Source organism: Oryzias latipes, chromosome 15 (genome assembly GCF_053564925.1).
Source record: "Oryzias latipes strain Hd-rR chromosome 15, Olatipes_Hd-rR_3.1".
NCBI classification, from domain to species: Eukaryota; Metazoa; Chordata; class Actinopteri; order Beloniformes; family Adrianichthyidae; genus Oryzias; species Oryzias latipes.
The window spans coordinates 21460931-21488545 of NC_136251.1; the positions used below are offsets into that span (position 1 = coordinate 21460931).

At 37.2% G+C, this 27615-nt stretch overlaps 2 protein-coding genes across 5 annotated transcripts; both read left to right on the top strand.

Moving 5' to 3' along the window:
* The first annotated feature begins 1656 nt into the window (after positions 1-1656).
* ptpe (protein tyrosine phosphatase e) lies at positions 1657-25652 on the top strand. 4 transcript variants are annotated; one of them, XM_011484135.4, is made up of 21 exons: positions 1657-2023; positions 8152-8273; positions 15651-15722; positions 16988-17084; positions 17387-17460; positions 17864-18000; positions 18139-18229; positions 18330-18406; positions 18488-18524; positions 18605-18702; positions 19184-19303; positions 19876-20039; positions 20562-20697; positions 20876-21025; positions 21273-21366; positions 21644-21720; positions 21859-21993; positions 22145-22270; positions 22406-22557; positions 23721-23856; positions 24006-25652. In XM_011484135.4, the coding sequence occupies exons 3-21, from the start codon at positions 15659-15661 to the stop codon at positions 24078-24080; spliced, it is 2040 nt and encodes a 679-aa protein (XP_011482437.1). In that variant the 5' UTR covers positions 1657-2023; positions 8152-8273; positions 15651-15658; the 3' UTR covers positions 24081-25652.
* A 269-nt stretch (positions 25653-25921) lies between these two features.
* On the top strand, positions 25922-27358 carry gnrh3 (gonadotropin-releasing hormone 3). The gene is given in 4 exon segments (NM_001104672.1): positions 25922-25935; positions 26134-26276; positions 26425-26505; positions 26816-27358. Coding segments are annotated over 3 exon segments (273 nt in total). The 5' UTR covers positions 25922-25935; positions 26134-26138; the 3' UTR covers positions 26870-27358.
* The last annotated feature ends 257 nt before the right edge of the window (positions 27359-27615 follow it).

The window sequence follows — 27615 nt, forward strand, 5'->3', positions numbered from 1 at the left end:
GACATGAATAAAGTTTGGCCTCAATTACAAAAGGGGTTTATTCAGACATACCTCTGGTCTGTCTGAAGATTTATAACCCCTGTTGTTAAAGTAAAATATGTCCAACGATAGAGGCCTTCAGCTCTCATCTGTCTGCCCAGCTGTTGGACATGACAAATAAAAAAAAAAATAAATAAAAAAAAAGCTTTATAAAAGTTCCAACTATTGAAAAAGGTTCTCTCAAAAACATTCGTAAAAATATGTTTGCGATGTTAAAATTGGTAAATATTGATTAGAAAACATGTAAGTATGGAGATTCTGATCATTAGAAAGGCACAGGGATATTCTGAATAGAGAAGTTCAATTACTTCACTTTCTAAATTTAGGTGTTTTTTACTGAAATGATATTGAAAAATAAGCATTCTGGATGACTTTTATAAAGGGATTTAAAAAATGATGGAATTATAAAAAAAAGTAAATTAGCCTACCTACTAGAGTGCCTTCCAATGCTCCAGGTACCAATACTCCTATTATTTGTTTTTTAAAGGAAAAACCTGATTGAATATTCTTCTTTAAAAAGGCATACCTCTAACACTGGCTTTGATGCATTGTAAATGCTTAAAAAAATAATAAAAAAGAAAATCTTTAAAAAAAGAAAAAAGCTTTCAAAGGTTCTTAATGAGTTTTTCTTTAAAAAACAAACAAACAAACAGGTGTTTTGGTGATGAAAATCTTGTGAAGGAAAATTGTCATAGAATATACACAGGAATGATGGGTTTCCTCCAGAAATCTGTCCTGTGTCGACTCCCTTTCAGAGTTTTTATGATGTGGGGGAATCAGTAGTTCAATATTTTGAGCCTAAATATATTTAAATCTCCCCCATTATTTAAAATCGACAATGAATGTCCATTTGGTTGCGATAAAACACACCATCCTTCCAAATCAATGTATCCCACAAGAGGTCAGTAAAGATGTGTCTTTACTGCATTCTTTTCAGAACATGAAGCCAAAGAGGATTGACCTACATGCTGTAAACAAAAGTACTTTGAGGGATTTTCTGAACAAAACCTATTAGTCTAAACAGATGTGAAATCTGCTCTAATGTCTATAAACCTAATTATAACAACAACTATTTCCCCAGATGCCCTAAAAAATGCTGGTGTTTGACTTCAGAACTTCAATGCCAAAGGCAATTTGTTGTGCACAAACCCATCAATATTATACTATGTGAATAAAACTTTTGCATATTGTTTTTAAAGCATTGTTATTACATATAATGATGTGATGCAAACAACAGTCATAAAAAATAAGCAACCTCTTCTTCCTCTTGAAGAAGGTTCATCTTCATCAACAGGAAGCTCCCCTTAAACCTTGATTTTACGAGGTTTTTTTTCTTCTTTTAGGTTAAAAGACTGACATTTAATGAAGATAATCAAGATTTTTGCAGGGAAATTTTACCCCGAACCTCTACGTCAGCAGCATCACTTGTCATAAACAAAAACAGCAGCTTTTTAAGGTCGCTGTGTAATCATAACACTCCCAAAGCAGCCCGACAGGAACACGTGAAGCTTTTCTGTATTAAACAAAAAAAATCTCGCAAAATGTCAACTGTGAAGAAAAACAACAACAGTAGAACAGACACAGCCTCTTTATGCACAAGCCTGCCCTTTATCATCCAGTGATGCAGGAATGTGAAGGATGCTGAGCGTTCACCTGATCCACGCTTTGCGCCCGTGGGAGGGTCTCTCCAGTCTCCACTCTGCCGTAACACGGCCCAGTTCTGGTAGGCGTGCTTTCAGGCTGGGTGGGGGTGGGTGGGGGGATTGGAGCGCCGCGCATCCTCTGAGAGGGATCTGCAGGAAACATGATCATCGAGGGAGCGTGAACGCATTCCTCAGCTCCGGTCAGACGATTCGACAGCTCCGTGCGTTCCGCGTTATTCTCCGAAGGACGTCGGAGGAAAAGCAGCCAGCAGAGAGCACGCACGACCCCGCATCGTCATTCGCCGCTGCGCCGGGTGAGACGAGGTCATCGCTGCTCCACGGTAAGATGCAGAAACACCAAGCACTGATAACAAACAGGGCCGCTTTTCAGCGCGTAAATACGCATATCTACACTCAGTCTTTATTTTTGTTATTTTGGACCTCTCCAACGTGCACAGACGCCGATTTGTAGCATCCTTTACGCATTATCTTCCTCTTCTCTCCTTTTTGATTGTAGAATATTAAATCCACGGAGAGAAAACGCACGCAGGTCACATGAATTCTAGGCTACAGGGCACCTTAGCCGACATACCTGAGCACAGATGCCCTACAGAGAAAAAATGGGTTAGTGGAGCAATTCCACGCGTGCTTTGACCACCGCACCAGCATGTCGAGGTTGATCATTTCTAAATGAACCGAAATAATCGGACAAACGATAATTTGTTGTTTTTTGGGGGGGTGCTTTAAATCCCATTTGGACATTAAAATAACATCATTGATTTCATGCAGGAATCACTGGGGAGCATGCGCAGTAGCAGGCCTGGCTTCCAACAGTCCCAGTGGATGCTGTTGCTCACACGCTCTGGGCTGTGCCTCTATGTAGCAACGTTTTAGCTCACCTAGTTTTCATGCAGACTGACTAATCATGCCACCCTAACAAATGAAATAATAAATACATGGATTCACTTCCCACCCAGATTTTCAAATGTCAAATACAAAATGATTAAGAAATGTGGAAACTTGCTTTTGTTCCATGAAACCTAAGTGTTAGGAACTTTCAGTGGCATCCCACATCCCAGTGACCCGAAAAGAAAAATATATGTTAAATTTGGAGTTGCCTTAGAGCACCGGTTAGCCTACATCAGAATCACTGTAGAAGTATCTGAATTAAAATCATTAAAGCATGGTCAGCTACAATTTATTTTAGAACACGTGTCATTTATACTGAATACAGGTAACAAACTGATGGATACATATACACATATATATATATATATATATATATATATATATATATATATATATATATATATATATACACACACACACATATATATATATACACACACACACATACATATATATATATATATATATATATATATATATATATATATATATATATATATATATATATATATATATATATATATATATATATATATATATATATATATATATATATATATATATATATATACGTCTCCATCAGTTTGTTACCTGTATGAAAAAGCTATAATTTGTTACATACAAACTACAATCAGCAGCCAATCAGGAGCCACAAGCTCCCTCCTCCATTCTGACACATTCAATTGCAGACCAACAGATCCATATATATCTTTTTGAGGTGAGTGAGGGTCTGTAAGCTGGCGGGAGAGTAAATACAGGGATCATGGCAAAGGAGCGCAGGCTTACTCAACGCCAATAGTCTTGCCCACAACTTGCCCACAACAGCATAATTGTAATAAAAAGACGACTGGTGAATGCTTTTGAAATAGATCAAAAGAACATTGGAGCGCACCAAGTAGTTCTTATACCCTTCATATGTGTGTGACAGAAAATGTCACTGTAGCTGCTGCAAACTTTGAATGTTGCAGAGAGGTATTGGATATTGGAGACTGTTGTTGATGAGCTGACTGTCACGCATTGAGCTCATTAGACTCAATGCGTTATCGACTTTCAGCTGACATGGGGAGCAGCTTTAGCAATGATGCATGCATGGGTGTTACCCTGGTCCTTATTTTGTCTTGCATGTCAATTTATTGATAAGGATGTTTTGATGGTTTTTTTTAGTTTGTACACCCACCCAAAGCATTGACAAGTGCATGTCTTACCCTGTTAGTCTCAAACAAATTGTTTCCTTCCATGCTCAAGCAATTTTGTTTTCTAAATCCCTAATCTGACTTCTTTGTCCAGATATAGTTTGCCTTTGTACATCATGAGGATTACATTTTGTTTGTCTGCAGAAATGCACAGCTGTAAGAAAACAGAGATTTAGCAAAAAAACAAAAACAAAGACTTCTACTTTAGGTTATAATTTAGTTTTCCCTCAAAATGACTTCTAGCCATGATGAACAGCTGTCCATATAGTAGTGTTCAGAATACAGTGCTGTTTAGGAGATGCAGCATTACAGTTTGTTTGGGATTCATGCATTTCTTTCAAGCTTTTAACAATTGCCTCCAGGCTATTTCCTGCATATACTATTTTATATTCATACGTCAATTTTAAACTTGGCTACCTCGTTATGCTACAATAGTTTCATAAGTAAACTCATGGTGCAGCTCGCTGAAAGAGGAGGAAGTGCAGTTGCGGTGATGTGCACTGAAGAGTACATTTCTTTGCTGACAATGCGTGACACTTAATAGCATGCATAGTGAATACATGCCATAACTCATATCGCAGGGAATCTGATTTCTCTTCTGTGATAACGCAAATACACATGCATGTGTGCAAGCGCACAACACACACACACACAGACACAAATCTACCTACCTAAAAGGAGGCACATAACACCTGTGTTTCAGTTTTGGCTTCTTCCATAATTTATGGACCTTTATTTTAAGTTTTATTCATGAAAATGTTAGGGGTCAAGTCATACACAAACACAAAATAAAATAAAAGAAACAATAATAACACAACATTAGACAGACATTTTTTATTTTTTTTTATTTTTTACTTTTTATCATATTCATATCATTTCTTTGCGGGTCAGGTGTGCTGCTGCCTCACCTGACCTCTATGACTCAACGTCACTCCAAGGTGGATTCTCTGTGGTGAGCTTGTGGCTGTTTCAGAAAACACGTTTTGTGAAAGAGTCTGAGAGAAAAGTTGCAAAAGGAGAAGCTTGTTGGCTCAGAGTGGAGTTTTGCAGATGTTAATAACTCTGCTCTTCACACATTCGTGTTTTTCTTTGCTCCTGTGGCTTTAGAGTTGACACGCTGTAATCCAGTTATAATGAACTTCAGGAAAAGAGGCTTTCTTGTTATCTTTGGCAGAGCTGAGCAGAACAAGAACAAGTTGTTATTTTCCTAAATGTCATCTCTTGCCCCTGGTTTCATCTATCTTATGCCCCAGAAGTGTCATATTTGGAGTCCTCAAACGAGAGGCTGGAGATTATGCTGCTCATCCTTTGAAAATTGTGCATAAAAAGTTGGAATTCTGATGTAGAGTAGCTATCCCCTTTCAAAACACAAGCATTTGCAGTTCAAGTGCTCAGCCGACCATCCAGAGACGTTTGAGAATTTATTTAGTCTGCACAAAGTGGAACAAGGCCTCATATTTTTAAAAGAGGCAATCATTTTATCTCGACATGACTTTGTTTCCTGCAGTGTTCCTGTATTTTTCTTTTTTTATTCTGACCTGCAGCACACCTGGACTGCAAGGACCTCTTTTTTTGTTGTTGCAATTTTTCTTTCTTACTGTACCTTACTCATATTGTGCATAGTCAAAAACTCACCTAAATTTCCTTGTAACCAGTGAAAATGAATTTTGGGGATAGGAAAAGACCCCCCCCCCCCCCCACACCAACAAAATAATGATGACATCACCGCGGGAGAAGCCGTCAAAGAAATGAATGGGGACAAAAGATTTTATAGGGCTGAAAAAAATGTTTACAACTCACTGATGAAACAAAAACACACTTAATGGGGACATTCAATGGAAGTTTTACAATTACTATGGGATGGACACACGACCTGTAGCTCTGTTTCATAATAATAATAATAACAATAATAATAATTGATACTTTATTTATCCGACAATGGGGAAATTCTCCGCATTTGACCCATCCCCTGGGGGAGCGCCGAGCTGCAGCCGAAACGCGCTCGGGAGGCAGTAGAGTTAAGGGTCTTGCCCAAGGCCCCCATTGGGTGATGTTAATTGCTTGCCATTGATATGGTAATTGACCCCATTACCATTGTCACCATGATGACATCACCCCACGATATAGAAAAATAAATAAATAAATAAAACTTTTCCAAGAAAGTTGACATATAAGCCACCAGCTTAAGCCTAGAACAACAAAAAATATTGATGTTTGACCTCAGTAAGAGACCAGCACTTTAAATTTGAAAAAATAAAAGAATCACTTTAAGTACCTCCTACTAATTTAAACTCTTTTCATATTTTAATCTACTTTCTCCTTAATTCTCAAGCATTATTTGGAACCACTTAGAAAAAAAGTTAGATTGAAAATTAGAAGATTTTTAATGCCATTAGTGTGGAACAATGTGAAAATACAATGTGAAAATACAATAAAGGCACAAGGGGAGAGTGAGGGGCATGTAGCAGCCAAGTGGGGGTGGGTCAAAGGGGGTGGGGGGTAGTTCCTGCAAGACACACAGTGCCACTCGCAGCTTTAATTTTTCCAGGTTTTTTAGACAAATTTTAGAAAAAAGATCCAAAGGACTTGGTCATAACTTCTGAGGATCACTGCAGCCCAGTGGTTGAAACATGTGAAGGTGATTCAAGTATTTATCCTGATAGTAAATATCCTGAAAATTTACATGGAAGACAGAAACAACTGGAATTTAGCAGACAACATTTTTACTTTTACATGGAGGATAAAGCATGGAGGAAGCTGTTAGGAATAGGGTTCATTTAATAAATATTCAGATAAAAAAAGAAAACTGAGTCATCATCTACGTCATGCTGTGCTGGGCTTCAGGACTTCAGTGTTGCCTGTTTCGATATGAATAAATGATTGAACTTCAGGGTAATGGGTGATGACTTCACTCATGTAAAACTTTAATGACCTTCAATTTTTTCCTTCTGTTAGTCAATGGGCTGAGCATCACCGACAGAAACTGGCTATGCTGTATTTTAACTAAATGCTCTTTCCACTAAGGATGAGGAAGGAAAAGCAACTAGTAAATGAGGAGTTTCATATAAAGTCAATCAAAAAGAAGCAAATTCCCTTTATAGAGATTTAATAAAATACACTGCATCTGTTTTTAAATCTTTTTCATCGTCTGATTTAAAAACAGTATCAAAAATGTTAGATGTTATTGTTTGTAAGGTTTTTTTTCCAGAATAAATTAAAGTCATGTAAATTTCCCATTTTGTGCATCATATTGTTGAATAACTATAAGTTAATGAGAGCCACACATGCAGACGCCATATTCAGTGTACAGAAAGTGCTACAGAACTATTTTGTCTTTTGTGGCTGACAGAGAAAGTCTGAGTTTTTTCCCACCCTCAAATGAAACACTTCATCAATCTTGCTTGAAGCTGAAGAGAAGGGTTATTAATTAGGCTGAAAATGTTGACTTTTCACTTTTTGTCCCACTTGGAATTTGGTAGGCAAAAATCAGGAATTTTTCCGGTATTTTATTTTATTTCCTTTTGTCGTCTGGTAAACTGAATACCTGCTTGCGTAACAGTTGCAGTTTGACAACAATGGTTACACGAACGACTACTTGGCAATTAAGAGGTGTAGTTCTTTAAATGCTTGTACAATTTTTTTTGTCTGATTTTATGTTCATTTTGAAGTTAAAAATAATGTTTTTAAAATAGTAAAACACAATTTGAATAGATATGTGCTTTACCTTTGTAAAAAGTGCAGCGTGCATCCTAACGGAATCACAAATCTTTTGAATGTTTTTGAACAGATTTTTGAGTTTATTAGCACTTTTCCAGCTTTCAAGTTAATGTGTGTTAAGATAATGAGAATTAACATCAGCAGCTTCCTAATGGTTTCAGACTGTTGAGCACAGCTCTTTCTCTAAAACGGGACACGAAGCGTTCCATTTACCTTGTTCATTCATTTTTCCTGCAGCTCAAACTGTTTAGGTCAGTTGAGCTACATTTGGTAACTAATTTATCTGTCCTAAAGTTTCTTCTCTGTGTTGCTACATTATGCCTTATAGTGGATGAGCAAAGCGTCTATATACCTTTAGACTTTATTAAGATGAAAGAAAAATTCCACCATAAGACAAAGTCATTTAGAAATATGTACCAGTGTACCTGTGTTAGAGCATTTTTTGGACAGATTTTGGAAAATGTGAGGTGATAAATCGGTTTTGACATGACTACTGCCATGCTTTTGCATTTGTGGTAAACAGATCGTAAACTGTTTTTTTTTATGACGAATTTAATGCGCAACAAATCTGGAAGCATTTAACTGGAAAACAGAGAGTACACACTGATGGAAATCAACTGTTTTGTCTTTTCTTACATTATATTTTTCAGGTTCCTTTGATCCCCCATCCCATGCTGGCAGCTCAAGTGCCAAACAAAACTGAATCCAGAAAATAAGAAAGGAACAGAGTTTGACATGGCTAGACGGGCTGCCTGACAGCACATCATAGCAGGTTTGCTTAAAATCTAAGTTATCTGTTACACATTCCTTGAGATCAATTGTTTTCCATGTGATACATTTCCATCTAATAGAAAATTATTGAACCAAAATCTTTGCTATGTTTAATAAATAGAAGAATAACACAAAAGTAGGTCAGAATGAGAATGTTTTCAAATCCCGGACAAGGACACTGCCATTTTTAACCCAAAATTGAAAGGTCGTCTTGTTGCTAAGCTCTTAAAATTGTAAAAAAAAAGGATGTATTTGAAGTTTGGTTGATGAATCCACAAGTTTGTCCTCTATTAGAGAATTTATCTCTGAAGCCAAAATCTTTTTCCCCATCACTTGTTTCATGTATCTTTATACCACAGTTCAGCCACACTTTGTTTGTGCTTTGACTTTATTTATTACATTTTTTTTTGCCTTTGCTCTTGACAGTAGAAAGGTAGCTGAGAGTGCTTTTCTTTTTTCTTTTTTCTTTTTTTGTATCTATTTTTTTCTTTATTGATGCCTTTGTTCTTCTGCTGTCTTGAAAAAAGAAACTGCAATCTTTTATCTTTTCTTCCGACATGACAAACCAAACATCCACAAAATGTGCATCTTTGAAGCTGCATTGATCTGTGAAGAAACTGAGGCAGGGGCTGGATAAAGCATTTATTTGATGTATTGTTGAATCGTTTGGGAAGGCTCCTTTCCCATAAAACTGTAGTACAAATGCTATCCAATGCATCTTTTATATAGCATTACTTATGTATCATTAATGTTATTGTAAAAATGTCACAGATCTTCTTTTTTGTGACCTCTCTGGTTTCCGATGAAAGCTGATTGCACATCACATATCATCTGTTCAGTGTTATTAATATAACTGGCTGAATAATTTAAAACTGGATCCGTTTTCCTGTGCATGCACATGATTTTGCCAGTAAGCGGAGCAGCCAGGTTGCTGTTTGTTACAGACCAAATGTTATTGAAAGTCTTCTGTGGTAAGAAAGCAATCAATCTCTAATGTAAGATTAGTGATGTTGATCTGCTTGTGTGCTGTCAGCGAAAAGCTGTGCAACAACTGGATAGATTGTAATGAAATTTGGGTCAGACATTAATGGTTCAAAGAAGATAAATCCACAGACTCCTCAGCCTGGTGTGCCACTGAGGCATTTTCTTTAACAACTCTGATGTTCCAGAAGAAAACATTTCAAAGGCAGATTCACAAAAAAACAAAAATCACCCGTACTTTGATTCCCTCTTTTTTATTAGTTTTATTATGTATTTTTGCATTAAGGCTTCCTAATGTCAGGCATTTTTCCCCCCAAATAGTGTTTTATTTTCACTAGTTGACAAAAAAAAAAAAAAGGTCAATAGGCAAAACAAAAAATACCTTAAAAAAAACAAAACAAAACAAAACAAAAAAACTTTTATAACTATAATGAGCAAATATACACACAAAGCAAAAAAGTAGTAAATGAAAAAAACAAAAGCTTCAAGACATTTGACAGGAAACTGATTCAATAATGAACATATGCATTTCTCTAAAAAGGGTTTTCATTTAGAGCAGATAATAGAAAGATTGTCAAATAAAATCAGATAATAGAATCCCCCCCCCCCCCCCCCAGTGTGAATCTAATGGTAGTTTGCTTTAAAATCGGTTTCCCTTAAACATTTTTACGTAACCCTTGTGCTATCCTAGGCACTTTAATATTGGGAGTTGGGTCATCTAGACCCACTAGACACTGTGCTGAACCTTTTTTCTTTAATGACTTGTGATCTTCACCGGTGTCCATGGATTACATGAAATCTTTCCACCTTTATCATGATAGGAATAACACGTCACAATGTAAGGGTGGGGTCATCTAAGATAGCTCAAGGGTTAAAGTCATCTCTTAACCACCTTTTGTCAACCAATTGTGTTTTGTTTTTTTCAATCATTTTTTAACTATTTTTGTTTCAAAACTTTGAGACAAAAGAGGCTTAATCAAAGTGCTGATTATCTGGACATTCAAAAATAACAGAGCAAAGAACACGCAAACTGTGGCGTATTAGGCAGAAAAAAAAAGCTGAAGTGATTACAAGCATCTGACAAATGAGATGAGCAAGGCTTGGTGGAAATATATGGAGTAAGTAATAATACTTAATGAGAAACAGGTGTGTGTTTGAAGCACTGCAGTGGGTTAATTAGGAGAATTCAAAACAGGTGTGGAGCAGATCCAACTCAATGCAAAACCAAAAAGGAACCATAACCGACTATTTACAGAAAAATTTAACACATTTCAATTACATTTTAAGATCTCTCTATATTTTGCCTCAACATCTCTTGTTTCCATGAATCATTGTAGATTATAACCTGTTTTTGATACCTTATATTAAATCTATCAAACAAAATATACTTCCCTGTGGTATTTAAATGTCCACATATCTGTTATTTTTCATTTGAACTGCGTTCCACATCATATTGTGTCAAAGGTCCAGGAATTAGATGCAAAACATACGTTTCTAGCATTAAACACCAAAAATGAAAAGGCTATAAAATAAAATAGCATTTCTAAATACTAAACATTTATAAGCTCTTTGGAAAATACAGCGGCTTAAATATGTGATTATTCTTAAAACAACTGAAAGTCTTCTTTCTATTTATGAACAATAGTTATTTTCTGAATCAAGATAGAGACTTAGTGAGGGAGAAATAAAATGTATGAATTCATTCATTCATCTTCTTCATTCATCTTCTTCTTCTTCTTAACCGTTTTATTCCCTTTCGGGGTCACGGGGTTGCTGGAGCCTATCCCGGCCACTTGGGCGTAGGCAAGGGATGCCCTGGACTGGTCGCCAGTCTGTCGCAGGGTAGAATAACCTCAATCACACATCCATTTGCTCTCACACTCACACCTATGGACAATTTAGAGTTGCCAATCAACCTATGAAGCATGTTTTTGGACGGTGGGAGGAAGCCGGAGATCCCGGAGAAACCCTACGCATGCACGGGGAGAACATGCAAACTCCACACAGAAAGGTCCCCTGTTGATGTTGTTTTTTCATGTCCCCCAGCCGGGACTTGAACCGGGGGACTTCTTGCTGTGAGGCAAGAGTGCTAACCACTGCGCCACCGTGCAGCTGTATGTATGAATTAAGGCTCTTTTTTGAGAGTAAAACAGTCTAACTCAAATATAGCTTTAAGTTAAAGCATATTTTTTACAATTTACCAACTATTGGTTAAGCTTAAGAGCCAAACTTTATTTTATTTTTATTTTTTTCAGTTGATCTTTTAAACTGCTGTATTTAACTTCTTGAGTTGAGTTTTGGTTATGGTTCCTAATGGAGCTCCTGACTGCTATAAAACACAATAATACCACTGCAACAATGCCTCACGGACTTCCTAATGTGAGCTTTTATTTGCCCGTCAACATAAACGCTGCTCAACATTCAGATTGATGGAATAGTGTTTGTGCCGCCAGTCTGACACAACTTTAAATCAGCTGCGGGACGCACTTTCCTGTTTTTTAGTTGGGGTTTACTGTAAAGGTCAAACTGAGAAGGATAGTCGCTTCACCAACAGCAATTTAAAACTATTGAACTGTTACAAATTATTGTGTTTTGCTCTGATCCAATTTTATCAACATTGTGAAAGAAAATCAATACCCCACCACAAACTACATTTATATAAATGTAACAACGAAAGCTACGCATTTTAGAGGATTGAAAGAGCATCAGTTGCAGCACAACTTAGATTTTTATATGGATTTTGTTTTATAGTTATTGAAGTTTAAGACAGTAAACTTCAATAGTAAAATAGGCAAATGCCAGCTGGCTTTTATTGGCACTGAAAGTTAATGGCATCACTGCTTTTTCCAGATTTTCCAGAAAGTAAACAGATTTGCAGCATCTAGAATTCCGAGTATTTTCAATGGAGCTAAATGGTGCACAAATCATTTTGAAGTTATCACAATTGCACTCAATTTACATAGAAGTGGATTTAAAGTTGCTCTTCACATTTATAAATTATGAACTTTTCATGTTTTAATGTGTCACATTTATTAAAGTTGTTCCACATACTTGCAGACTTACAAATGTTTCACACATTTAAAAAAAAGTATCTATTTTTTGAGCAAAAATGCTCAAAACCAAAGCTTTGGTTTAAGAAAAAAACAAAAGTCCACAGTGCCTTCTTGCCTCAACTCTATCATTACATGTGTATTAAATGTGTGTTACATTTTTCTGAGTAGACCAGAAGAATCTTGGCCTTTTTGCTCTCAAAATAATAAAAATAAAAATAAAGGTTAATTTGTTTGACAAGCTTGTAAGAACAAAAGGTACAATTAAAAAGAACACACTTCTTCAGCAAGGAGGTAAGGAGATAAGGCATTTGATAAATTCAAGTAAGATCCATTTACAAGTACGTAGTTGTCTTTGGATCTTTAAAAATCTAAATCTCTCTATTAGTCTAAACTTTACAAAATCAATTACCCTAATTTTTGGAGTAAAAATCGCATTGTAGGATAAGTTGCACTTTTGGGAGAAAATTTTAACCCTTTTTTAAACAAATCCAGCTAAGACCACACCGAACGCGATTCACGTGTAAAATTTGCGTCCGCCAAAATTTCTTTTTAAACAAAACAAAAAAGAAATTGTTAAAAAAAAACGGACCCTTCCGTCTCGTGTAGGAAAAGCTACTATAAACTCATCGCTACAGCGCTAAGCATTGACTTATTTACGATGCACGGAAGACACATTAATAACATAGGTTTTTTATTTTGAAGAGCTCTATAAAGTATCGGTAATCATGTCTCTTTGTTTGGGTTCATGAGATCATTCAGAGTATTTGATTTCATTTATGGGGATTTTTACCTTCTACTGCAAGAGTTGCATCTAAATGATGGAGCTTTCAGCAGTACTTCCGTCTCTCTGTAGTCTAGTTTGATGACTCCTTATCTCGCATTAGTCTAAGGAAGGAAATAATAAAAATAATAGTGTCTTAATGAACATAAGAAAAATATCATAGATTTCAGGAGGATTCTCCCCCCTCTAGTGGTAGTTAGAGGGAAACAATGACTAAAGAGCAGCCGGTTGTTAGTGGGACAACGAATATATATATATACATATATATATATATATACATATATATATATATATATATATATATATATATATATATATATATATATATATATATATATATATATATATATATATACATATATAATCACAAATATGCCGCTTCTGAGTATGAACCCCTAGCCAAACTTTGCAAACAAACAAAAAATGCAACTTATTCTAAGTTTTAAATTCTTGATTCTTGATTAAAAAAAAAGGTAATTCATTTGTAATTGTTACTTTATTTCAATATTGCAGAATTGCATCAGTTTGAATTATTGCAAAATTATTTTTGAAGTTTAATTAATTAATTTTTCTTTATATGTGTTTGTTTTTCAAATTTGAGAATTCCTAATTTTGATTTAAAAAAAAAACTTCTAAAGTTCCTCAGTTTGAGTGACAAGTAACGTGAAAAGAGTTTTTGTAATTAAATAGTTTTTGAATGAAACTACACAAACAAATCAAAATTGAATCAAATTTTAAATTAAATTAAAAATTTTAATTTAGCAGAAAGAGCATTCTTTCCATTTCAGTCTATAATGCTTCATCATCTTAGAGACACTCAAGCTGCGTCCTACATTTCCTGTGTTGGTCAAGCAAGTCACATTTCTTTGCTGTATCAGCATTTAAAAACATTTTTTATTACCACTTCCTCTTTTTCTCTTTAGCCACTCAAACCCATTCAGTTTCTGGTTCGTTTTTTCTCCTTTTAAAGCTGATTTCTCTATTCTTCTCACCATTTCTTTGCTAAACGTTGCATGTATTGTTGCCGGCAGAAGGTAACCTGTGCAGTGACCCTTAAGTGCAGCGTGCCCTGCAGCACTGAGCTATGGAGTTGCATGGGGTTGTGTTAAATGGGAAGAGTGGGAAACAGGTGCTGCCGCTGTCAGCTTGTTAGTACTGGGGAGGGACTTAGCCCCTCAAACAGAATGCAGCACATATGCAACACATACCCCCTGGCAGCGGGGCATACTGTATGTGTGCACATGCATGTGTTGTGAGAGGGAGAGTGTGTTGCATATTTGCACACATTAGTGATTCTGGGAGACAGTTATTGGGGTGACAAATCCTTGGCTGTATGAGTGTCATTGGTTCAACATGTTATTTTTGCAAAGAAAAATTTTAACATTTGTTAGAGCTGTAATTTCCTTTTAATTTTTATTTTTTAGCTTAAAGAGATATTTTAATGGTAGTTCCCCTTGGGTTATGTGCAAGACATTCTCTCAAATATCAAAAATTAGGCCCCTAGATGACCCATTTCTGGAAGAAGTAAATTGACACGATGAATAATTCCATCCAGTCTTTAGGCCACTATAACGAGAAGGGACTTAGAGAATAAATGAGGACACTCGACTCTTGCTCTCATTTTAGTCCATCAAAGCCATTTAGACAGCATTGGCCTGTTTGGTTAATTTATTTTAGGATTTCTTGCCCTCGTATTTAGAAGAAAGAGGAAGAATAAAGAGGAAATGAGTGTGAGTTTAAAACAAGCTATAGCTGCTGCACTGCTGTCCAAAAAAGAAAAGAATAGAATGCATAGAGTCCATTGAAATCTAATATAATTAGGACTCAGTTGTGATTTTTGTTAGCTGGTGCTCTACACCCAAAAGAAAAGTCGGGATACCAAAAAAATGAATAGTTCAGTGAGTAGAGAGTGCATCTAAATAGCCTCCAGGACAGAAAAAAAATGTACCTCAATACATCTCATTTTAGCTGTTTGTTTGCAGAAGTTGCAAACCCTCATTTCACAACAACCACCTACAAAGAAGAATTACTCCTGCTTAAAGACTCCCATGCAAAAATCACAAATATAGTTATTTTGGCCGAATTACTGAAAAAGAAACATGAACACATAAATATTTGTAAATTTAGGGACATTTTTTCTTGTCTTTATGTTACCAGGCAGGTAGCTGCACATCAAAGACAATGCAGCAAAATGAGACAGCTTTTAACAGCTTGAGCTCAGCTCCAACTTCGTCCACCGAGGATACGGTTCCTCTCACCTGTGGGTTAAAACCTCCTCTTTGGTTTGATGTCTGAATCTGTGGTTATTTGATGATACGCTTTCAAGTCAGCCTGACAGGACAAGACTGTGAGCAGATTTCCCACAAGGACTTAAAGTGCTCTACAGAGAGACTCACGGGTATCACTCCTCAGTCACATCAAAGCAGAGCTATCATCTTTGGCCTCTGTGCGCTTCTCCCGGAAACAGATGGTTTGGCGTCCTCTTGTGGAAAGAACAAGGAGTTGCAGGTTTTCAGTGACTAAAGTTGCAACGGCTTTTATTTTTGTTTTCTTTCATCAACAGATGCAACAATGTTGTTTCTGATTGGAATCACTGTTCCTGGGAATAATACATCACGAGACAACTTCACGTCAGGTAACAAACTTAACCATTAATAGTTGTATTTATCTAGTTTTTAATTGAATAAATAAATAAAAGTAACATCAAAGTTGAGCTTTTTTCTTCCTTTTAATCTTTAGTAACTTTAGATATTCGTCCAGCTTTTGCTATAGTTAAATTCCATTCTTATTTTCGACTGATAAATAAGCAAAACGTAGAGTTTTTGTTAAACAAGCAGCAAGAGAACTAATAATCCTTTTTAAGTCAAATTTTATTTTAAAATATTTCTTTGTGTTGTTTAGGTAATATCCGCAAACAAACCTGTTTTTTTTTGTTTTTTTGTCGCTCCACATCCTTTTTATGTGTAAAAAGTGAATGACATAAGAAATTGTGGCTCAATTAGACATAATATTTAGATTTTTTTATGCACACATGTCCTTTAGAAAATCTCTCTCTCCATCTATATATCTATCTATTCTATATATATATATATATATATATATATATATATATACATATCACACATATATATATATATATATATATATATATATATATATATGTATATATATATATATATATAAGGAGCCAGTTTAGCTCGTGCTGGTTTGCGGCGCCTTCCGTCCGTGAAACCCGGGTTCGACTCCAGGCTGCTCCCTGTTCCCTTCTCTACCTCTGCCGGTTCCAAGCCCAGCTTGAGAAGGTTGCGTCAGGAAGGGCATCCGGCGTAAAACATTGCCAAATTTACCATGCGACTCGTTCGCTGTGGCGACCCCTGATGGGAGAAGCCGAAAGTGGAAGAAGATATATATATATATATATGTGTGATATGTATATATATATATATATATATATGTGATATGTATATATATATATATATATATATATATATATATATATATATATATATATGTGTGTGTGATATGTATATATATATATATATATATGTGTGTGTGATATATATATATATATATATATATATATATATGTGATATGTATATATATATATATATATATATATATTAACACGCCCCTCTCTTGTCTTGTCTCTCTCTTTTTAGGATTATTCACAACATTTTAAGCCTTCAGGCAAAACACTATTTGATGTGATATGATCCGGTCTTGGACTTTATTATTGAAAATAGGGGAGCACATTTTAACACCACAGGAGCAGTTTATTCTTGTTTTTTTTTTTTTTATCACCACTGTTCAATAAATTCTAGAGCAAGATTGCATAGTTTTGTGTAAATTGTTTCAGACTTAATGCTAGCGTTTTTAATCTACTTCTGTTTTTTTTTTAGAAAATCCCACCCACCAGGGGGCTCATGTGCTGCCCTCCACGCTGGTCATATCCCTGGTTCTTATCGTCGTTGTCCTGCTGACAATCTACTGTCTCAGGTATAAAAAAACGTGCACTTAAATACTACCAGGCGTGTGAGAGCGTGACCGTGAATGTGCCAGGACGTCAGAAAGAGGGGGCAGTTTTTAAACAGGTGGTGGGCAGTGGCTTGCGGGTAAACAGCTGCACCTCATGAAAGACAGCAAACAAAAAGCCGATCAGTGAGCTCAAACATTCACTCCTTGACGGCAGCATGAGGAGGAACAGCTTCACGTCCCTGAGATGGTTGATTTTGATTCTCCAATTAAGGCCATTTTTAACATTTGGGGTTTTTAAAAAGTGTCCTTTTGTGTTTCAAAAGGTTCAAAAGCCACAGGAAAGTTCTTGTTACATCAGTGGATAAGAAGATTCCCAACGGCTTCTTGGAGGACCAAGGTATGTTTATGCTGCAAATGACCACAAATTAATGGAAAACACAATGCATCCTTTCTTAATTTGAGTTGAAAATGTAATCCCTTCATAAAAAAGTAAAACATTGTGATCTGGTGCCTAGTTGGAAACATTTGGAAAGGCGCTTAGATTTCACAGCGCTTTAGGAAGCACAAAGAACTCACTCTTCATTCTTTAAAAAAAAGGAAATTTATGGAAAGGCCAAATTTTGCAGCTTTGTGCAACAGCACCAATTTTATGATTCCAGAAGTCGTTTCTGTCAAGTAGCCACAGAGTAAGGAAATCTTTATAGTCAGCAGGCATGTTTTTGCAGGTGCTGTGAGAGCTTGTAACCTTCTCCGTGGGGACGTGTGAGCAGCCTGACCTCCATATATTCTTTTAAACACAGGAGAACAGACAGTGGTACTCCTCCCCAGATCCCCCTCACCATCCAAGAGGTACTTCCCCATCCCTCTGGACTCTCTGGAGGAAGAGTACCGGATACGCTCTGCTGATGATGGCAAGCTCTTCAGAGAAGAGTTCAATGTAAGCACTTGCTGTTAATGAAGCTGTTTGTCCTGCAAGTATAAAGAAAAAAAACAGCCATAAAATGTTAGGTTTGCAGGCTTTGTGGCCATGGCTTCATTTCAACCTCTTGAGGTTTGGATTCTGTCTTTATTACAGTCACTGCCATGTTACTTTCGCCATGGGTCCTTTGAAGAGGCGAGCAGAGAGTACAACCGAGAGAAAAACAGATACCCAAACATTTTACCATGTGAGTGAGGACATTCTGTATTCTCAGCCATATATTTTATAGCTAATATAATCATGGAGCTTGAAAAAGAGGCTGGAAGTGCCCATCTTTTCTGTTTCAGACGATCACTCCAGGGTGGTGCTGAGTCACCTCGATGGACATCTTTGTTCAGACTATATTAATGCATCCTACATAGACGTGAGTGTAAACACAACCAGGGCTTGTAATGAAGTAAATATTGTTTAGGTCGATTTTTAATACCCAGAATTCATCACACAGGGATTCAAAGAGAAGAACAAATTCATAGCAGCACAAGGTAGATAAAGGGGTGCAGATTTAAAAATGTGCATTTATGTTTTTGTCTTATTGATATATTTGTCTTTGGTCCTTTTCTAGGTCCTAAACCTGAGACACTAGCCGACTTCTGGAGGATGGTCTGGGAGCAGAAAACTACTACTATAGTAATGCTAACAAATCTGAAGGAACGAAAGGAGGTATTTCCCAAACTGATAATAAACCAAAAAGCAAAAGTCCACTAGTGTTTTTTTTTTTTTAATTAATGTTATTCTCATGACCTAAAGTTAAAATGTATATGATTTGCTTCCCAAGTGAGAACCTCAACAAAGATTCACCCAACAGATTACTTAGCTTCGCATTAAACCCACCTCAAAGGGATAATTGAGTTTTCAACATCAAGTTTGATGGAGCAGAATGGCGGCGGATCAATGATGTAATAATTGCTGATAAGATCCTAAGAGGCTTCTCGATAATTAGAAAATCTAGTTAAAGGGTGCAAACGTCACCATGAAGCCCAAAGTCACTGTGCTTGCCTTTGCTTTGGATCACACTAACCAGACTCTAAGCATACAAGAGACAGAGCCGTTCAACCTTTACTGATGTTTTATGCATGTGTGTTTTTATTTCCCCCTGCTAAATCAGAGAAAATAAAATTTTATTGTTTGGTTACCTCACCAGGAAAAATGTTGTCAGTACTGGCCAGAGAAAGGCTGCTGGATGTATGGAAATATCCGAGTGGCACTGGAGGACGTCACTGTTCTGGTGGACTACACTATCAGAAAGTGCTGTGTTCAATACGTAAGTCTACTAAATTTGTAAAAATGAAAGATTTAATGATCAAAATTAATAAATTCAAGCAAGTAACAGAGAGCATTAATCTTCCTCCTTTTTCCAGAGAATACCAACATTAGAAAAACATGAGAAATGATCAATAAGTCATTTTAACGTGCAGCAAGCAAACTATACATTTGCAGTTTATCATTATTTTATCTTTAGAAATCCATGCAGGGTTCCTGTTTCCTTCCCTGTCTCTCTAGCTGCCAAGTTGGATGGCAGCTGCATGCGCTGAGAAGCTGTCGGATTTCAAAATTCACTTTGTTCTGGCTTCATGTGAAAAAGCACAGACATCCTTTAGGTTAAAAGAAAAAAAAAAGTCTCCAAGCTCATCTGTGCAAACTGACAGACTGGGTGCTTTTACATTAAGTTCTCTGAAGTCAGAGCAATGCGGTGCTGAGAAGGGGGAATTTATAAGACCAAAGGGGAAGAGAAAACCAGTGTTAATTAGCCCCCTAAAAATAGTATACTTCAATTACAAAAAGATTGACCCGATTCGTGCAGCTCTGCAAGCTTTGTCCATCTGTGCTTCACAGCAAGACAGCGATGGACCGCGAGCTCCTCGGCTTGTCACTCAGCTTCACTTTACCAGCTGGCCAGACTTTGGGGTGCCATTCACACCCATCGGAATGCTGAAATTCCTCAAGAAGGTCAAGACTGTGAATCCATCCTATGCTGGACCCATTGTTGTGCACTGCAGGTAAAACTCTCGGACTAAAAGCAGCACAAATAAGGTTAAAGTTGGAGAAGGTCGGTTTGAAGTTTGAAGGTCGGAGGTTAGTCAAGAGAGCAAAGCTAAAGAACACAGTTGTCCGGTGTAGCAGCTCTCTAAAGAAATCTGCAGCTGATTGTAACAACTGCTGCAACAGGTGCCTGGGGAGAGGGACTGTTGTTCTTGAATGGGGCCCACTGTTGATGCTCGGCACCCAACTGTGGAATTCAGGCTCTGTTCTCCCAGAGGTGAAGTCTGCTAAAATGACCCTTATAAATCTATTAAGAGGGGGGTGCTTTGACTGTGGACGTGAAGCACTTCCACAGATGTTCACTGACTCCTTTTTTTCTTCTTTTTTTTTAGAAAAAAAAGGCCTTGTCATTTTGAAACTTTCCCATTTTTAATTTGTACCGAAATATGCTCACCATGCTGCTATGCAGTGACTTTTGAGTGTACTTTGTTTGCGTGTTTGTTACAGAGCAGACCTGCTTCTTGTTTGTGTTTCCACAGCGCTGGAGTTGGAAGGACCGGAACGTTCATCGTTATCGACAGCATGATTGACATGATGCACGTCGAGCAGCGAGTAGATGTGTTCGGCTTTGTGAGCAGAATACGAGAGCAGCGCTGTCAACTCATCCAGACAGATGTAAGAACTGACCCTCTCTGACCTGTTGTATGCGAAGCTGACAGCTCAGCTCGCCGCTCCGGTCCGAGCAAAAACAAGCAAAGACTCGGAAAACAGTCACGTCTGTGTGGGGAAATACTTTTCCAAACTAGAACAACTTCATCTTTGTCCTCCATTGCTTCCTTTTTTTCCTCCTCAGATGCAGTACTCCTTCATCTACCAGGCACTCCTGGAGTACTATCTGTATGGGGACACAGAGCTAGATGTGTGTTCTCTGGAGGGTCACCTGCACAGGCTTCATAACACCAGAGCCCCCAACGACAGGCTGGGGCTGGAGGAGGAGTTCAGAGTGAGAATGCAAACATATCACACTGACAAATGTCCACAAGTCAACTCTGAATCCACCTCATCCCCCCTGTGTCCAGAAGTCTTCTATTATCAGAGACATAAATCTCTTTTTGGAAGTTGTAACATTGGGTCAACTAAAGCCGTCCATCATTTTGTTTTACCAACACACTGAAAATGATGAGTGCCTAAAACTTTTTTTACATTTTTTTTGGACTCTCTGATCCTCTGCTTGCATTTTCTCTCATCAGAAACTCACCAATGTTCGGATTATGAAGGAGAACATGAGGACCGGGAACCTTCCTGCCAACATGAGGAAGAACCGCGTGCTTCAGATCATTCCATGTAAAGATTTTTCATGTCCAAGTTACTCCTCTTACTGCTCAAGATTCTGCAGACGTGCGTTAAGCTGCTTTTAAACAGGGCTCATAATTTCAAATTGTGAGTAGAGAGGGAAAAAGAAAGGCTGAGTCCAACTTTTCAAGCAGAAATTGGATATGGATTATGTCGTGTTTGACCTTACAAGTTTAGCAAAAGTTTGGCTTTGTATTCTTCATCAAACTTTTATTTTATTGGGGATCAGTTATGGAAAGTTTCTTGTTCTTTTCTTTCCTCTGTGCAGACGATTTCAACCGAGTAATACTCTCAGTGAGAAGAGGACAAGAGTTTACCGACTACATCAATGCCTCCTTTATTGATGTGAGCGCTCCCTCACAATCTACCTTATAGATTTCACATAGAAGTATAAATAAAGCTTATTGTTTTCCTAACAAACAATGCAAAATATGATATTTGCTGCACTCTCCAGTGTTGTTTACCTGTTGATCTGCCCTCCAGGGCTACAGGCAGAAGGACTATTTTATCGCAACCCAGGGCCCCTTGTCTCACACGGTGGAGGACTTCTGGAGGATGGTGTGGGAGTGGAGGTGTCATTCAATCGTTATGCTCACCGAGCTCAAAGAAAGAGAGCAGGTACGCTTTGATAGTCCTATTTTTATTTGGATCAGTGGAATTTTTCATTTCATATTAATTAAATAACTTTTTTTGTGGTCTGCTCTAAAATTCTTACAAGAAAAGGTATGACGCAAATGAAAAAATATGAATAAATGACCTTTCCAACCAGGAAAAGTGTTTCCAGTATTGGCCATCAGAGGGCAGTGTAATCTTTGGAGATTATACTGTGGAGCTGACTGGAGAATCGCAGGGTGAAACCTTCACTCGCAAAGACATGCTGCTCACCTACAAATCAGTGCGTAATCTCAAAATGTGCAAACATACCACTTCAACACTTCTTTTTTTGTCCTTTTTTATCATAAAGTTCACACACCTTGTGAGATTTTGCTCTTACATGCATCCCAATGCTCCAATTTGTCTTTCGCAGCAGGAAAAACAGCCACAACATGTACGCCACTTTCACTTCCACGGATGGCCTGAGATCGGAATACCGGTCGACGGAAGGGGGATGATTGACATTATTGCGGCCGTGCAGAGGCAGCAGCAGCAGTCTGGAAACCGACCCATAATTGTACACTGCAGGTGAGGCCCTTCGTTCTGACAATCCGGCAGCACATTAAAACTGTATCCATCACAAAAAGGAGCCTGGACAAGTTCTTTTGTAGCTTTTTCTGGTGAAATCATTTACACTTTAATTGAGGGAATCTAGAAGGACTTTCAATTTTAGTGGTAATTTTTTTGTGTCTCTCCAAATGTCTGGCAATATACATTGTACATTTTCCCTCAGTAGAGCCTGTGTTCTACACTTAAACCACTTATGTGATCCCTTATAAAGACTTAGCTGTGAAGGCTTTGATCACAACCTAGCTTCAGGTGGAGTGATTCTAAAGCAGCATGCCCCGATGGGATTGATCCAATCCACTGATTCACAGTCAATTAAAACCTCTCAAAGTAAAATCTCCTCTGACTCCCAGTATGATTAATCTGATAAAATGAGCTAACGACAGGAAATGGTGTCATCACTCTCTTCTATTCCTTCATCACCACTTGTCTAAGAGGGGCTTTTTAAAGCTTTTCTTTTGTCTCGGGGGAATGGGGCTAACCCGCTGCAATCCCTAACGTCTCTCTACACTTTTCTCTTCCGAATCGCGCATTTCTCTCGCTCCTTGTCTCCCTCTTCCCCCAATCCCACCATCATTGTAAACATTGACTCAGTCAAACACTGAGCTTCCAGACTGATTAGTGTTAGCGTTTGGATTAGCTTCTCTTTAAGTGAGGATAATTACTAGCGTCATTACACAAAGGTCACCTTTTCTCTGGCAAACTTTTGAAGTTAAATGGAAAACAGATGTGCAGAGATTACAAGTGCTGAACTTTAACTGGTAGGGAACGAAAATATATATTGAAATATCAATTTTCTACTTTAAAGGTGAAATCCTGATTGGTTGGATGGATTTCACTTTGAAAACCCATCAGGTTTGTGTCAGGATGTCTGGAAAAGGAGAAGGTTTTTCAAACAAAACAGCACATTTTTAGTAATTTTTGAAAATAAAAACCTTAATGAAAAGTCTTGGGAAAACTCCAATCCAAGTCCAAACCCAAGTTTCCTCCTCGGGATTTATCCTTTTACGAATTCACAGCTATTAGAAAGGAGTAAACTAATGAGGAAATTCCTAGTTTGGCAAAGTTGAATATTTGGCTGCTGCCGATTTAGATGCTGATCGCATTGTTCTCATTATCCTTAGTGCTGGCGCGGGACGGACGGGAACATTCATCGCACTCAGCAACATTCTGGAGAGAGTAAAAGCTGAAGGTCTCCTGGATGTTTTTCAAACCGTTAAAAGTTTACGTATGCAGAGACCGCACATGGTTCAGACAGTGGTGAGTCCAAAACAAGATCATTTGCATCATATTTTTAGTACAGTCTACCATGTTTTTCCTTTTTTTTATTTGTGCTGTCTAAAATAATTCTGCTCACAAACACATATAGGACGCTTCTCATCATTATTCTTTCTTTTTCACTTCTCCAGGAGCAATATGACTTCTGCTACAAAGTGGTCCAGGATTTTATTGACATTTTCTCAGACTACGCCAATTTTAAATAAAAAACTGTTTTTTGTTTTGTTTGTTTTTTAATAAACATGAGCCAATTTAAATATGCAACCCCCCCCCAGATTGTTGTTTTGTAAAAGCTTTTTACATTTTCCACTTGAAAAAAAAAAAAAAAGGAAATGTATCATGAAGTTTTTTTGAAATTTATTCAACACATTTATGACACAGGTGTCTTTTTCAATAATGTTTTTTGTAATAATAATGAACTCCAATGTAAAATGGTGACATTAAAGGGGTTTTCATTGTAGCTCAGCTGGTTCTTGTACTGCAAAGAAAAGCTCACACACATATGTTCACATGTGTAGTGAGTGTGTTTCTGCTAGTTACCATTATGTATATTACTTTCCTTCAACGTGCTGTACATGTGTGCTGTTCCTATCTGCTTTACTTTGACCACAATGCCTTTATATTAGTCTTGTATTCAATGTTGCCCTTGCAACATGTTAGACTGCAGTACAGAGAATAAATGATGTGTTTGATAAGTAAAATGACATGCTGAATAATATTTGTAACAGAAATAATTTATTCTCTGAAGTATTAGTAATATTTTTTGTTGGCTCAAACTGACAAAAGATTTCATGTGTATTTCTTTCTGTCAAATGCTGTAAATGACCTCTCTTCTGTCAGCGAGCAGCTGCTGCCTACTGCCATTTTATTCAACCTCACTGACTTGTTTTTTTTATTTTTTATGTTTTTTTTGCCTGTGGCAATTGTGCTTAGTGGATTGGTGCCTGACTTGGCAAAATGTAATTATCCCACACTGAAACAGGCAGAAAATAATGTGGTTTTTCATGTTTCTTTGCCATTAAGCTTCATAGTTTGCCTGATAATCCAGTCCAATTTTCACACTTGCATGTTTCCTTACAGCAGTGCCATGTGGATTAGATGAATTCTAATCATGAAAAACTTGTCACAAAGTGACTAAAATAGAAAAAATAAGCCAGTTTTCTATATATATATTTAATTTAGATGAAGCAGTTCAATTTTCTAAAGTGTGTTTTTCAATAGTGGCTTGATCATAAGTTCTGCAAAATATATCTTAGTGATAGAAAGCTGCCCTCATTTTTGTAATTAGAATATGAGTGGAAAAGGTGTAGAAATGCCTGCTTATAGATTAAAAAAAGCTGATGCAGTCAAACATTTTAATTCAGACAATAAATAATGTCTGCAACACTGATATGACGCATAAAAAAGGCTAAATTTGAACGTTTTTTATGACTTACCTTCAGACTTAGACGTACTTATTGTAAGATTTTAAAATTTAGGCATATTTAAACCTCCATTTATTGAAATCACTGCTTCAATTCAGACATTCTGACCATTTAGTTCATTTCATGTACATTAATATCTGTCGTGCTCATCCATCATCCAGAATTGCATTGTTAACTTTCATCCATTCTTGTACTGAAGGAGCATCAGATAAGAAAAATGATACTGCAGTCTGTGTAACAAACGCACAAGCATCTTGTTTCGGTGATGTTTCTGCCTTTTGTAAGCTGCGTAGAGTTGAACTATTTGTTTGCTAAAAGCCGAATCCAATAAATTATTGATGAAGATAAACATCAGATTTCGTCCAAGTGTTGTCTCTTTAGAGTACCTCTGCGCAGATGCTGCCAATATACGGCAAAGATGCTTTGTGATATATATTTAATGCTGCTTGAACCCTCCCGGTGATGTCAGCGTATCTGAGCACTTAGCCACCGCCATTAATAGTATTTTGTGTCCCATTAGTCAGTAAATGTGTCACACCTGCAAAGAGGGGATTATAATCCGTGCAGCAGCCATGTGCAGTACCTATAAAATCCCCCTCTGGCTAATGCACCACATGCGAACAGAGAAAACACAGAGGTGAGTTAGTCTTCATTGAAGTAGGCTCAGTGTTCATTAACTTTGAATTACTTTTCTTTTTAATAACTGAGTCAAAAAGTTGTTTATTAGAGTTGAGTAATGTTTTACAGTGTAACCCCTGATCTGTGGGCTGTGGAGCCGTGAGCGAGTAGGCAGTGACTTTATTGTTTTTATGACATGCTCGGCTTCCCCATGCAGTTCTAATGGACGTGAGCAGCAAAGTTGTGGTGCAGGTGTTGTTGTTGGCGTTGGTGGTTCAGGTCACCCTGTGCCAGCACTGGTCCTATGGATGGCTACCAGGTGGAAAAAGAAGTGTGGGAGAGCTCGAGGCAACCATCAGGGTGGGTGATTGTTTTATGTGGAGTTTAAGTTTCAGGAAATGTGGTAACTTTATTAAATTAAAGGCAAAAGTAAAAGAACTTGTGTAGAAGTTCAGATGAAATAATAAAATCTTTGGTTTCATCCTTTGACTTTTTTTGTCGTGGTAAGATGATGGGCACAGGAAGAGTGGTGTCTCTTCCTGAAGATGCAAGTGCCCAGACCCAAGAGAGACTTAGACAATACAATCTAGTAAGTTCTTCTTTTAAATAATTCATCAGCAGTGTCTTCTTCGATTGTGCAATATTAATGTGCGCAGCCCCCGCTGTAGCCAGTGTTTTCCAAATTGGCAATGACAATATACAAACTGCTCAGTAAATTTTTTTGCTTTTGCATGACTGAATTTGTGCATGATTAATTTTCTCTGTGAGCGGTAGCAGCTGTATTGTAGATCATCTCCAACTTGTTCAGTATTGCATGCAGGATTTTAGGGATTGGTTAAAAATTTATATATAAAAATGTAAACTAATGCTTCATTTTTTTGTACTTTTTATTTCTTCAGATTAATGATGGCTCCACTCACTTTGACCGAAAAAAAAGGTTTATGAGTCAGTGAAGAAGTCGCCTTGAATCTCAGCACTACTGATGGATCTCCTAAGCTGACCATAAAAAAGAAATCACAACTAACAAAGCTTTATGTGTTTGAAACCATTAAAAAGTTGTAATAAACATTTAATTCCTGAAATTCTCATAATCCCCTATTAAATTCAGTTTATTTACTACAGTTTGTAGATTTGGTTACTTCTGAAATGAAGCCACCAGTTCCCCTTTAGTATCTTCAAGTGGGCTCTGTTGCCTTTGTGAAGCATTCACGAGCGACAAACCTTGTGACACAACAATCTTATTTTGATAACAGCTGGTGATTAAGCCAATTTATTAGTTATCAATGACTTAATTGAATTTGTTCCACTTCCAGTAATTCTATTTTCTAACGCAGCACAGTCATGTGCCCATGCACTGTGGAAAATTACCCCGGCTAATTTCACTGCTCATATACATTGTTGTTGATTAGTCCCGTAAATGAAATAAATTCATATAAACTTTTCCCCGCTTGTGATTGTCCAAACCTGCTCTTTTTTTCTTTTTCTTCAAGTAACTTCAATCATCCAAAACAAGACAAAGTGCAGAACTTCATTTTTTTTTCTCCCTTTCTCTGTTCAGAAAATTGGTCTTCATTATAAAAACTGGAATTTTATATCAAAAAAGGGAAAGGAATCAGCAGGGGGCATATGTTTTAAAGAGAACTCATTTTCTGGCAAAGCCCCACAGACAGCGCACCATACTAATCGCCTGGTGCATAAG

Coding starts and splice junctions, on each gene's coding strand:
- ptpe (XM_078931345.1), top strand. CDS start 1,678: ATGCTGAGCGTTCACCTGATCCACGCTTTGCGCCCGTGGGAGGGTCTC. Junction 15,723..16,987: donor ACGAGACAACTTCACGTCAG/GTAACAAACTTA, acceptor TTTTTTTTTTAG/AAAATCCCACCCACCAGGGG. Junction 23,857..24,005: donor CGCACATGGTTCAGACAGTG/GTGAGTCCAAAA, acceptor TCACTTCTCCAG/GAGCAATATGACTTCTGCTA.